Source organism: Oncorhynchus keta, chromosome 25 (genome assembly GCF_023373465.1).
Source record: "Oncorhynchus keta strain PuntledgeMale-10-30-2019 chromosome 25, Oket_V2, whole genome shotgun sequence".
Classification (NCBI taxonomy): domain Eukaryota; kingdom Metazoa; phylum Chordata; class Actinopteri; order Salmoniformes; family Salmonidae; genus Oncorhynchus; species Oncorhynchus keta.
Genome location: NC_068445.1, coordinates 46,857,720 through 46,871,275, shown reverse-complemented (window position 1 = coordinate 46,871,275; position 13,556 = coordinate 46,857,720). Strand labels below are relative to the sequence as shown.

General features: G+C 46.7%; 1 protein-coding gene and 1 long non-coding RNA gene across 3 annotated transcripts in view; both read left to right on the top strand.

The window, feature by feature from the left end:
- LOC127911855 (Golgi phosphoprotein 3-like) overlaps nucleotides 1-13,556 on the top strand; it is a 47,519-nt gene that overhangs the window by 23,263 nt on the left and 10,700 nt on the right. Inside the window, exons 2-3 of one of the 2 annotated variants that reach the window (XM_052479738.1) lie at nucleotides 1,051-1,182; nucleotides 10,681-10,795. In XM_052479738.1, coding sequence (XP_052335698.1) covers nucleotides 1,051-1,182; nucleotides 10,681-10,795 — 247 coding nt within the window. The remainder of the gene's footprint in view (nucleotides 1-1,050; nucleotides 1,183-10,680; nucleotides 10,796-13,556) is intronic. The other variant, XM_052479739.1, reaches the window with a different exon arrangement.
- On the top strand, nucleotides 10,837-11,779 carry LOC127911857 (uncharacterized). The gene is made up of 3 exons (XR_008079661.1): nucleotides 10,837-10,867; nucleotides 11,265-11,338; nucleotides 11,561-11,779. It is a non-coding gene; the product is annotated as an uncharacterized LOC127911857 (long non-coding RNA).

Genomic DNA, 13,556 nt, shown 5'->3' with positions numbered 1-13,556 from the left:
GATGAGATGAGGAAATAAAGGACATTATGCTGTTTTGATGATGATAAAGGACATTATGCTGATGAGATGGGGAGATAAAGGACATTATGCTGGATGAGATGAGATAAAGGACATTATGTTGATTCTTCAGGAGAAAAGGACATTTTATATCATGTTTGAAGGTCGCAAAGTTCTGGATGAGGGGCCGAATACATTATCTGGATGCAAGGCACTGTAGGTCTATTTATCGTTAGGATAATTCAATCTATTCATCTTGATGTGGATGTTTTTGACCATATCGCCCAGTTCTACCTTGTAGTGACCACGCTCTGTTCTCTCTCTGAGGGTTACACGTCGTCCATCGGGGCTCTGTTGCTGTACACACACACACACACACACACACACACACACGCACGCACGCACGCACGCACGCACGCACGCACGCACGCACGCACGCACGATACGCACGCACGCACGCACGCACGAGGACACACACACACACACACACATATATATCCCTGTCCTCCTCTCTCAGGGAGATGCATTACGCTCGTCCATGGGGCTCTGTTGCTGTACACACACACACACACACACACACACACACACACACACACACACACACACACACACACATTACACACACACACACACACACACACACACACACACACACACACACACACACACACACACACACACACACACACACACACACACACACACACACACACACACACACACACACACACACACACACACACACACACACACACACACACACACACACACACACACACACACACACACACACACACACACACACACACACACACACACACACACACACACACACACACACACACACACACACACACACACACACACACACACACACACACACACACACACACACACACACACACACACACACACACACACACACACACACACACACACACACACACACACACCACACATCCCTGTCCTCCTCTCTCAGGGTTGCACGTCGTTCATGGGGCTCTGTGGCTGTATGCTCACACACACACACTCATCCCTGTCCTCCTCTCTCAGGGCTACACGTCGTTCTGGAACGACTGCATCTCATCGGGGCTGCGTGGCTGCATGCTCATAGAGCTGGCCATCAGAGGACGACTACAGCTGGAGACCTGTGGCATGAGGAGGAAAAGCCTGCTCGCCAGGAAGGTAGGGGATCCTGTGTGACTGTGGGTATGTTCACTAACCGTGTGTGTGTTGCCAGCGAGGTGTTGCACATCCATATCTATAGTCGGATTACATGACATTTACAACACTCCTGTGTTGCGCAAACAAAATAAAGCCACCTTATGTTGGAGGAGATAAAGGACATTATGCTGGATGAGATGAGGAGATAAAGGACATTATGTTGGATGAGATGGAGAGATAAAGGACATTATGCTGGATGAGATGAGGAGATAAAGGACATTATGCTGGATGAGATGAGGAGATAAAGGACATTATGCTGGATGAGATGAGGAGATAAAGGACATTATGCTGGATGAGATGGGGAGATAAAGGACATTATGCTGGATGAGATGGAGATAAAGGACATTATGCTGAGATGACATTATGCTGGATGAGATGAGGAGATAAAGGACATTATGCTGGATGAGATGAGGAGATAAAGGACATTATGCTGGATGAGATGGGGAGATAAAGGACATTATGCTGGATGAGATGAGGAGATAAAGGACATTATGCTGGATGAGATGAGGAGATAAAGGACATTATGCTGGATGAGATGAGGAGATAAAGGACATTATGCTGGATGAGATGAGGAGATAAAGGACATTATGCTGGATGAGATGGGGAGATAAAGGACATTATGCTGGATGAGATGAGGAGATAAAGGATATTATGCTGGATGAGGAAATAAAGGACACTATGCTGGATGAGATGAGGAGATAAAGGACATTATGCTGGATGAGGAAATAAAGGACATTATGCTGGATGAGATGAGGAGATAAAGGACATTATGCTGGATGAGATGAGGAGATAAAGGACATTATGCTGGATGAGATGAGGAGATAAAGGACATTATGCTGGATGAGATGGGGAGATAAAGGACATTATACTGGATGAGATGAGGAGATAAAGGACATTATGCTGGATGAGATGGGGAGATAAAGGACATTATGCTGATGAGGAGATAAAGGACATTATGCTGGATGAGATGGGGAGATAAAGGACATTATGCTGGATGAGATGGGGAGATAAAGGACATTATGCTGGATGAGATGGGGAGATAAAGGACATTATGCTGGATGAGATGAGGAGATAAAGGACATTATGCTGGATGAGATGAGGAGATAAAGGACATTATGCTGGGTGAGATGAGGAGATAAAGGACATTATGCTGGATGAGATGGGGAGATAAAGGACATTATGCTGGATGAGATGAGGAGATAAAGGACATTATGCTGGATGAGATGAGGAGATAAAGGACATTATGCTGGATGAGATGGGGAGATAAAGGACATTATGCTGGATGAGGTGGGGAGATAAAGGACATTATGCTGGATGAGATGAGGAGATAAAGGACATTATGCTGGATGAGATGGGGAAATAAATGCACATTATGCTGGATGAGATGAGGAGAAAAATGACATTATGCTGGATGAGATGAGGAGATAAAGGACATTATGCTGGATGAGATGAGGAGATAAAGGACATTATGCTGGATGAAATGAGGAGATAAAGGACATTATGCTGGATGAGATGAGGAGATAAAGGACATTATGCTGGATGAGATGGGGAGATAAAGGACATTATGCTGGATGAGATGAGGAGATAAAGGATATTATGCTGGATGAGGAAATAAAGGACATTATGCTGGATGAGATGGGGAGATAAAGGACATTATGCTGGATGAGATGAGGAGATAAAGGACATTATGCTGGATGAGATGAGGAGATAAAGGACATTATGCTGGATGAGATGGGGAGATAAAGGACATTATGCTGGATGAGATGGGGAGATAAAGGACATTATGCTGGATGAGATGAGGAGATAAAGGACATTATGCTGGATGAGATGGGGAAATAAACACCCCTACCAGCTCCGCGGACACCCCTACCAGGTCCGCGGACACCCCTACCACGGCCACGGACGCCACGGACACCCCTACCAGCTCCGCGGACACCCCTACCAGCTCCGCGGACACCCCTACCAGCTCCGCGGACACCCCTACCAGCTCCGCGGACACCCCTACCAGCTCCGCGGACACCCCTACCAGCACCGCGGACACCCCTACCAGCTCCGCGGACACCCCTACCAGCTCCGCGGACACCCCTACCAGGCCACGGACGCCACGGACACCCCTACCAGCTCCGCGGACACCCCTACCAGCTCCGCGGACACCCCTACCAGCTCCGCGGACACCCCTACCACGGCCACGGACACCCCTACCAGCTCCGCGGACACCCCTACCAGCTCCGCGGACACCCCTACCAGCACCGCGGACACCCCTACCAGCTCCGCGGACACCCCTACCACGGCCGCGGACACCCCTACCAGCACCGCGGACACCCCTACCAGCTCCGCGGACACCCCTACCAGCGCCGCGGACACCCCTACCAGCACCGCGGACACCCCTACCAGCACCGCGGACACCCCTACCAGCACCGCGGACACCCCTACCAGCGCCGCGGACACCCCTACCAGCACCGCGGACACCCCTACCAGCTCCGCGGACACCCCTACCACGGCCACGGACACCCCTACCAGCACCGCGGACACCCCTACCAGCTCCGCGGACACCCCTACCAGCTCCGCGGACACCCCTACCAGCTCCGCGGACAGCCCCTACCAGCTCCGCGGACACCCCTACCAGCACCACGGACACCCCTACCAGCCCCGCGGACACCCCTACCGGCTCCGCGGACACCCCTACCGGCTCCGCGGACACCCCTACCGGCTCCGCGGACACCCCTACCAGCTCCGCGGACACCCCGACCAGCTCCGCGGACACCCCGACCAGCACTGCGGACACCCCTACCAGCTCCGCGGACACCCCTACCAGCTCCGCGGACACCCCTACCAGCTCCGCGGACACCCCTACCAGCTCCGCGGACACCCCTACCAGCTCCGCGGACACCCCTACCAGCTCCGCGGACACCCCTACCAGCTCCGCGGACACCCTTGCCACGGACACCCCCGATAGTGGATCTTTGTAGTCACTGAACAATTGTAGTCAACACTGGCTGTGACTCCCCCAAACATATTGAAGCCAGCTTACTCCGTGTAGAGTGCCAAGGCACTTAACTCCCCAAATTAGCTCCTCTTTAATGTGTGTTGTGTTGGGCTGGGAGGTGGAGAGCAGAGCAGAAGACACATTTCCAGTGGAACATTCTGCAGGTGGTCTGGAAGCCATCACATGGCAGTCTCTGTTTGAATGTTAAAAGGACGAGACAGAGGCATTGATGCGAGTAACCAGTCCTGTTCAGTACATTACAATACATCCGGGTTTCTCAAGCACATCGATTATAATAAACACTGGAGTTGCAGTAATTAACATTTACCAACAGATGGCGACACTGTGTCATCTTACACCTGTAACATTATCGTTGTGTTCTGATTCTGACTGTTTGTTTGTAGCCTATACCCTAGTGGGATTCTGATTCTGACTGTGTGTAGCCTATACCCTAGTGGGATTCTGATTCTGACTGTGTGTAGCCTATATCCTAGTTGGATTCTGACTGTATGTAGCCTATACCCTAGTTGGATTCTGACTGTATGTAGCCTATACCCTAGTTGGATTCTGACTGTATGTAGCCTATACCCTAGTTGGATTCTGACTGTATGTAGCCTATACCCTAGTTGGATTCTGACTGTATGTAGCCTATACCCTAGTTGGATTCTGACTGTATGTAGCCTATACCCTAGTTGGATTCTGACTGTATGTAGCCTATACCCTAGTTGGATTCTGACTGTATTTAGCCTATACCCTAGTGGGATTCTGATTCTGACTGTGTGTAGCCTATACCCTAGTTGGATTCTGACTGTGTGTAGCCTATACCCTAGTTGGATTCTGACTGTATGTAGCCTATACCCTAGTTGGATTCTGACTGTATGTAGCCTATACCCTAGTGGGACTCTGATTCTGACTGTGTGTAGCCTATACCCTAGTGGGATTCTGATTCTGACTGTGTGTAGCCTATACCCTAGTTGGATTCTGACTGTATGTAGCCTATACCCTAGTTGGATTCTGACTGTATGTAGCCTATACCCTAGTTGGATTCTGACTGTGTGTAGCCTATACCCTAGTTGGATTCTGACTGTATGTAGCCTATACCCTAGTGGGATTCTGATTCTGACTGTATGTAGCCTATACCCTAGTTGGATTCTGATTCTGACTGTGTGTAGCCTATACCCTAGTTGGATTCTGACTGTATGTAGCCTATACCCTAGTTGGATTCTGACTGTATGTAGCCTATACCCTAGTTGGATTCTGACTGTGTGTAGCCTATACCCTAGTTGGATTCTGACTGTATGTAGCCTATACCCTAGTTGGATTCTGACTGTATGTAGCCTATACCCGAGTTGGATTCTGACTGTATGTAGCCTATACCCTAGTTGGATTCTGACTGTATGTAGCCTATACCCTAGTGGGATTCTGATTCTGACTGTATTTAGCCTATACCCTAGTGGGATTCTGATTCTGACTGTATTTAGCCTATACCCTAGTTGGATTGTGACTGTATATAGGCTATACCCTAGTTGGATTCTGACTGTATATAGCCTATACCCTAGTGGGATTCTGATTCTGACTGTATTTAGCCTATACCCTAGTTGGATTCTGACTGTATATAGCCTATACCCTAGTTGGATTCTGACTGTGTGTAGCCTATACCCTAGTTGGATTCTGACTGTATATAGCCTATACCCTAGTGGGATTCTGATTCTGACTGTATGGATTCTGACTGTATATAGCCTATACCCTAGTGGGATTCTGATTCTGACTGTATGGATTCTGACTGTATATAGCCTATACCCTAGTTGGATTCTGACTGTATATAGCCTATACCCTAGTTGGATTCTGACTGTATGTAGCCTATACCCTAGTTGGATTCTGACTGTATATAGCCTATACCCTAGTTGGATTCTGACTGCATATAGCCTATACCCTAGTTGGATTCTGACTGTATATAGCCTATACCCTAGTTGGATTCTGACTGTATATAGCCTATACCCTAGTTGGATTCTGACTGTATATAGCCTATACCCTAGTTGGATTCTGACTGTATATAGCCTATACCCTAGTTGGATTCTGACTGCATATAGCCTATACCCTCGTTGGATTCTGACTGTGTGTGGCCTATACCCTAGTTGGATTCTGACTGTGTGTAGCCTATATCCTAGTTGGATTCTGACTGTATGTAGCCTATATCCTAGTTGGATTCTGACTGTGTGTAGCCTATACCCTAGTTGGATTCTGACTGTATATAGCCTATACCCTAGTGGGATTCTGATTCTGACTGTATGGATTCTGACTGTATATAGCCTATACCCTAGTTGGATTCTGACTGTATGTAGCCTATACCCTAGTTGGATTCTGACTGTATGTAGCCTATACCCTAGTTGGATTCTGACTGTATGTAGCCTATACCCTAGTGGGATTCTGATTCTGACTGTGTGTAGCCTATACCCTAGTGGGATTCTGATTCTGACTGTGTGTAGCCTATACCCTAGTTGGATTCTGACTGTATGTAGCCTATACCCTAGTTGGATTCTGACTGTATGTAGCCTATACCCTAGTGGGATTCTGATTCTGACTGTGTGTAGCCTATACCCTAGTGGGATTCTGATTCTGACTGTGTGTAGCCTATACCCTAGTTGGATTCTGACTGTATGTAGCCTATACCCTAGTTGGATTCTGACTGTGTGTAGCCTATACCCTAGTTGGATTCTGACTGTGTGTAGCCTATACCCTAGTTGGATTCTGACTGTATGTAGCCTATACCCTAGTTGGATTCTGACTGTATGTAGCCTATACCCGAGTTGGATTCTGACTGTATGTAGCCTATACCCTAGTTGGATTCTGACTGTATGTAGCCTATACCCTAGTGGGATTCTGATTCTGACTGTATTTAGCCTATACCCTAGTGGGATTCTGATTCTGACTGTATTTAGCCTATACCCTAGTTGGATTGTGACTGTATATAGGCTATACCCTAGTTGGATTCTGACTGTATATAGCCTATACCCTAGTGGGATTCTGATTCTGACTGTATTTAGCCTATACCCTAGTTGGATTCTGACTGTATATAGCCTATACCCTAGTTGGATTCTGACTGTGTGTAGCCTATACCCTAGTTGGATTCTGACTGTATATAGCCTATACCCTAGTGGGATTCTGATTCTGACTGTATGGATTCTGACTGTATATAGCCTATACCCTAGTGGGATTCTGATTCTGACTGTATGGATTCTGACTGTATATAGCCTATACCCTAGTTGGATTCTGACTGTATATAGCCTATACCCTAGTTGGATTCTGACTGTATGTAGCCTATACCCTAGTTGGATTCTGACTGTATATAGCCTATACCCTAGTTGGATTCTGACTGCATATAGCCTATACCCTCGTTGGATTCTGACTGTATGTAGCCTATACCCTAGTTGGATTCTGACTGTATATAGCCTATACCCTAGTTGGATTCTGACTGTATATAGCCTATACCCTAGTTGGATTCTGACTGTATATAGCCTATACCCTAGTTGGATTCTGACTGCATATAGCCTATACCCTCGTTGGATTCTGACTGTGTGTGGCCTATACCCTAGTTGGATTCTGACTGTGTGTAGCCTATATCCTAGTTGGATTCTGACTGTATGTAGCCTATATCCTAGTTGGATTCTGACTGTGTGTAGCCTATACCCTAGTTGGATTCTGACTGTATATAGCCTATACCCTAGTGGGATTCTGATTCTGACTGTATGGATTCTGACTGTATATAGCCTATACCCTAGTTGGATTCTGACTGTATATAGCCTATACCCTAGTTGGATTCTGACTGTATGTAGCCTATACCCTAGTTGGATTCTGACTGTATATAGCATTTACATTTACATTTACATTTAAGTCATTTAGCAGACGCTCTTATCCAGAGCGACTTACAAATTGGTGCATACACCTTATGACAACCAGTGGAACAGCCACTTGCATCTAAATCTTGTTGGGGGAGAAGGGGGGTGAGAAGGATTACTCAGCCTATACCCTAGTTGGATTCTGACTGCATATAGCCTATACCCTAGTTGGATTCTGACTGTATATAGCCTATACCCTAGTTGGATTCTGACTGTATATAGCCTATACCCTAGTTGGATTCTGACTGTATATAGCCTATACCCTAGTTGGATTCTGACTGCATATAGCCTATACCCTCGTTGGATTCTGACTGTATGTAGCCTATACCCTAGTTGGATTCTGACTGTATGTAGCCTATACCCTAGTGGGATTCTGATTCTGACTGTATGTAGCCTATACCCTAGTTGGATTCTGACTGTATATAGCCTATACCCTAGTTGGATTCTGACTGTATGTAGCCTATACCCTAGTTGGATTCTGACTGTATGTAGCCTATACCCTAGTTGGATTCTGACTGTATAGCCTATACCCTAGTTGGATTCTGACTGTATATAGCCTATACCCTAGTTGGATTCTGACTGCATATAGCCTATACCCTCGTTGGATTCTGACTGTATGTAGCCTATACCCTAGTTGGATTCTGACTGTATGTAGCCTATACCCTAGTGGGATTCTGATTCTGACTGTGTGTAGCCTATACCCTAGTTGGATTCTGACTGTATGTAGCCTATACCCTAGTTGGATTCTGACTGTATGTAGCCTATACCCTAGTTGGATTCTGACTGTATGTAGCCTATACCCTAGTTGGATTCTGACTGTATGTAGCCTATACCCTAGTTGGATTCTGACTGTATGTAGCCTATACCCTAGTGGGATTCTGATTCTGACTGTGTGTAGCCTATACCCTAGTTGGATTCTGACTGTATGTAGCCTATACCCTAGTGGGATTCTGATTCTGACTGTGTGTAGCCTATACCCTAGTTGGATTCTGACTGTATGTAGCCTATACCCTAGTGGGATTCTGATTCTGACTGTGTGTAGCCTATACCCTAGTTGGATTCTGACTGTGTGTAGCCTATACCCTAGTTGGATTCTGACTGTATGTAGCCTATACCCTAGTTGGATTCTGACTGTATGTAGCCTATACCCTAGTTGGATTCTGACTGTATATAGCCTATACCCTAGTGGGATTCTGATTCTGACTGTATGGATTCTGACTGTATATAGCCTATACCCTAGTTGGATTCTGACTGTATATAGCCTATACCCTAGTTGGATTCTGACTGTATATAGCCTATACCCTAGTTGGATTCTGACTGTATATAGCCTATACCCTAGTGGGATTCTGACTGTATGTAGCCTATACCCTAGTTGGATTCTGACTGTATGTAGCCTATACCCTAGTTGGATTCTGATTCTGACTGTATGTAGCCTATACCCTAGTTGGATTCTGACTGTGTGTAGCCTATACCCTAGTTGGATTCTGACTGTGTGTAGCCTATACCCTAGTTGTATTCTGACTGTATGTAGCCTATACCCTAGTTGGATTCTGACTTGGTAGCCTTACCCTGATTCTGACTGTGTGTAGCCTATACCCTGGGATTCTGTCTGATTCTATACCCTAGTTGGATTCTGACTGTATGTAGCCTATACCCTAGTTGGATTCTGATTCTGACTGTATATAGCCTATACCCTAGTTGATTCTAACTGTATGTAGCCTATAACCTAGTTGATTCTGACTGTATATAGCCTATACCCCAGTTGGATTCTGACTGTATATAGCCTATACCCTAGTTGGATTCTGACTGTATATAGCCTATACCCTAGTTGGATTCTGACTGTATGTAGCCTATACCCTAGTTGGATTATGACTGTATGTAGCCTATACCCTAGTTGGATTCTGACTGTATGTAGCCTATACCCTAGTTGGATTCTGACTATGTAGCCTATACCCTAGTGGGATTCTGACTGTATGTAGCCTATACCCTAGTTGGATTCTGACTGTATGTAGCCTATACCCTAGTTGGATTCTGACTGTATGTAGCCTATACCCTAGTTGGATTCTGACTGTATGTAGCCTATACCCTAGTTGGATTCTGACTGTATGTAGCCTATACCCTAGTTGGATTCTGACTGTATGTAGCCTATACCCTAGTTGGATTCTGACTGTATGTAGCCTATACCCTAGTTGGATTCTGACTGTATGTAGCCTATACCCTAGTTGGATTCTGACTGTATGTAGCCTATACCCTAGTTGGATTCTGACTGTATGTAGCCTATACCCTAGTTGGATTCTGACTGTATGTAGCCTATACCCTAGTTGGATTCTGACTGTATGTAGCCTATACCCTAGTGGGATTCTGATTCTGACTGTGTGTAGCCTATACCCTAGTTGGATTCTGATTGTATGTAGCCTATACCCTAGTTGGATTCTGATTGTATGTAGCCTATACCCTAGTGGGACTCTGATTCTGACTGTGTGTAGCCTATACCCTAGTGGGATTCTGATTCTGACTGTGTGGTTCTATACCCTAGTGGGATTCTGATTCTGACTGTGTGGTTCTATTGTCTCCTAGGTGATCTGTAAGTCAGATGCTCCGACAGGGGACGTGCTATTGGACGAGGCTCTGAAACACGTGAAGGAGACCCAGCCCCCAGAGACGGTGCAGAGCTGGATTGAGCTGCTCAGCGGTGAGTGTGTTAGAACCACACTTTAACATCTAGGTTCACTACTAACAGAGTGGTCTCAGCCACCAGACAGAGGTTCACTACTAACAGAGTGGTCTCAGCCACCAGCGGTTCACTACTAACAGAGTGGTCTCAGCCACCAGACAGAGGTTCACTACTAACAGAGTGGTCTCAGCCACCAGAGGTTCACTACTAACAGAGTGGTCTCAGCCACCAGACAGAGGTTCACTACTAACAGAGTGGTCTCAGCCACCAGAGGTTCACTACTAACAGAGTGGTCTCAGCCACCAGAGGTTCACTACTAACAGAGTGGTCTCAGCTACCAGAGGTTTACTACTAACAGAGTGGTCTCAGCCACCAGAGGTTCACTACCAACAGAGTGGTCTCAGCTACCAGAGGTTTACTACTAACAGAGTGGTCTCAGCCACCAGACAGAGATTCACTAGTAACAGAGTGGTCTCAGCCACCAGAGGTTCACTACTAACAGAGTGGTCTCAGCCACCAGAGGTTCACTACTAACAGAGTGGTCTCAGCCACCAGACAGAGGTTCACTACTAACAGAGTGGTCTCAGCCACCAGAGATTCACTACTAACAGAGTGGTCTCAGCCACCAGACAGAGGTTCACTACTAACAGAGTGGTCTCAGCCACCAGACAGAGGTTCACTACTAACAGAGTGGTCTCAGCCAACAGAGGTTCACTACTAACAGAGTGGTCTCAGCCACCAGACAGAGGTTCACTACTAACAGAGTGGTCTCAGCCACCAGAGGTTCACTACTAACAGAGTGGTCTCAGCCACCAGAGGTTCACTACTAACAGAGTGGTCTCAGCCACCAGACAGAGGTTCACTACTAACAGAGTGGTCTCAGCCACCAGAGGTTCACTACTAACAGAGTGGTCTCAGCTACCAGAGGTTTACTACTAACAGAGTGGTCTCAGCCACCAGAGGTTTACTACTAACAGAGTGGTCTCAGCCACCAGAGGTTCACTACTAACAGAGTGGTCTCAGCCACCAGAGGTTCACTACTAACAGAGTGGTCTCAGCCACCAGAGGTTCACTACTAACAGAGTGGTCTCAGCCACCAGAGGTTCACTACTAACAGAGTGGTCTCAGCCACCAGAGGTTCACTACTAACAGAGTGGTCTCAGCCACCAGAGGTTCACTACTAACAGAGTGGTCTCAGCCACCAGAGGTTCACTACTAACAGAGTGGTCTCAGCCACCAGACAGAGGTTCACTACTAACAGAGTGGTCTCAGCCACCAGACAGAGGTTTACTACTAACAGAGTGGTCTCAGCCACCAGACAGAGGTTTACTACTAACAGAGTGGTCTCAGCCACCAGACAGAGGTTTACTACTAACAGAGTGGTCTCAGCCACCAGACAGAGGTTCACTACTAACAGAGTGGTCTCAGCCACCAGAGGTTCACTACTAACAGAGTGGTCTCAGCCACCAGAGGTTCACTACTAACAGAGTGGTCTCAGCCACCAGAGGTTCACTACTAACAGAGTGGTCTCAGCCACCAGACAGAGGTTCACTACTAACAGAGTGGTCTCAGCCACCAGACAGAGGTTCACTACTAACAGAGTGGTCTCAGCCACCAGACAGAGGTTCACTACTAACAGAGTGGTCTCAGCCAACAGAGGTTCACTACTAACAGAGTGGTCTCAGCCACCAGACAGAGGTTCACTACTAACAGAGTGGTCTCAGCCACCAGAGGTTCACTACTAACAGAGTGGTCTCAGCCACCAGAGGTTCACTACTAACAGAGTGGTCTCAGCCACCAGAGGTTCACTACTAACAGAGTGGTCTCAGCCACCAGACAGAGGTTCACTACTAACAGAGTGGTCTCAGCCACCAGACAGAGGTTCACTACTAACAGAGTGGTCTCAGCCACCAGAGGTTCACTACTAACAGAGTGGTCTCAGCCACCAGAGGTTCACTACTAACAGAGTAGTCTCAGCCACCAGAGGTTCACTACTAACAGAGTGGTCTCAGCCACCAGAGGTTCACTACTAACAGAGTGGTGGTCTCAGCCACCAGAGATTCACTACTAACAGAGTGGTGGTCTCAGCCAATAAATGTATCATTATATACATCTTCTTTTTGTTGTAACTTTATTGGGTTACAGAGTTAGTGTTTACAGTTAAGTCATTGAGCTGTATCTAAATATATTTTCTTTCTAGTTATTTACATATGTACAAGAGTAATTATATTAGATTTCATGTTAAGAAGATTGAGAAATATGTACTGTAATTTCCGGACTATAAGCCGCTACTTTATTCCCACGCTTTGAACCTCGCGGTTTATACAACGACGCGGCTAATTTATGGATTTTTTCCCGCTTTCACAAGATTCATGCCGCCAAAACACTGAGCACCGTCACATAATGTGACGTAAACCGAGCGCGCTCAACCTTCCCATCATTCTGATTACGGTAGTCATTTTGTCACCCTCATCATGGCAAAGACACGGAGAAATGCGTATGATGCAGCTTTCAAGTTGAAGGCGATCGATCTGGCTGTTGGAAAAGGAAATAGAGCTGCTGACAGCGTGGAGCATTGTCAACAAAATCCACTATCATCAACGGGTTTGGAAAGGCTGGACTGCTGTGTGTTGAAGAGGGCAGCGATCCAACATCGGATGAAGCAATTCTGAGGCTATTTAACTCCGACACCGAAGGAGATGACTTCAGTGGTTTCAACTCAGAGACCGAAGGAGATGACTTCAGTGGTTTCAACTCCGACACCGAAGGAGATGACTTC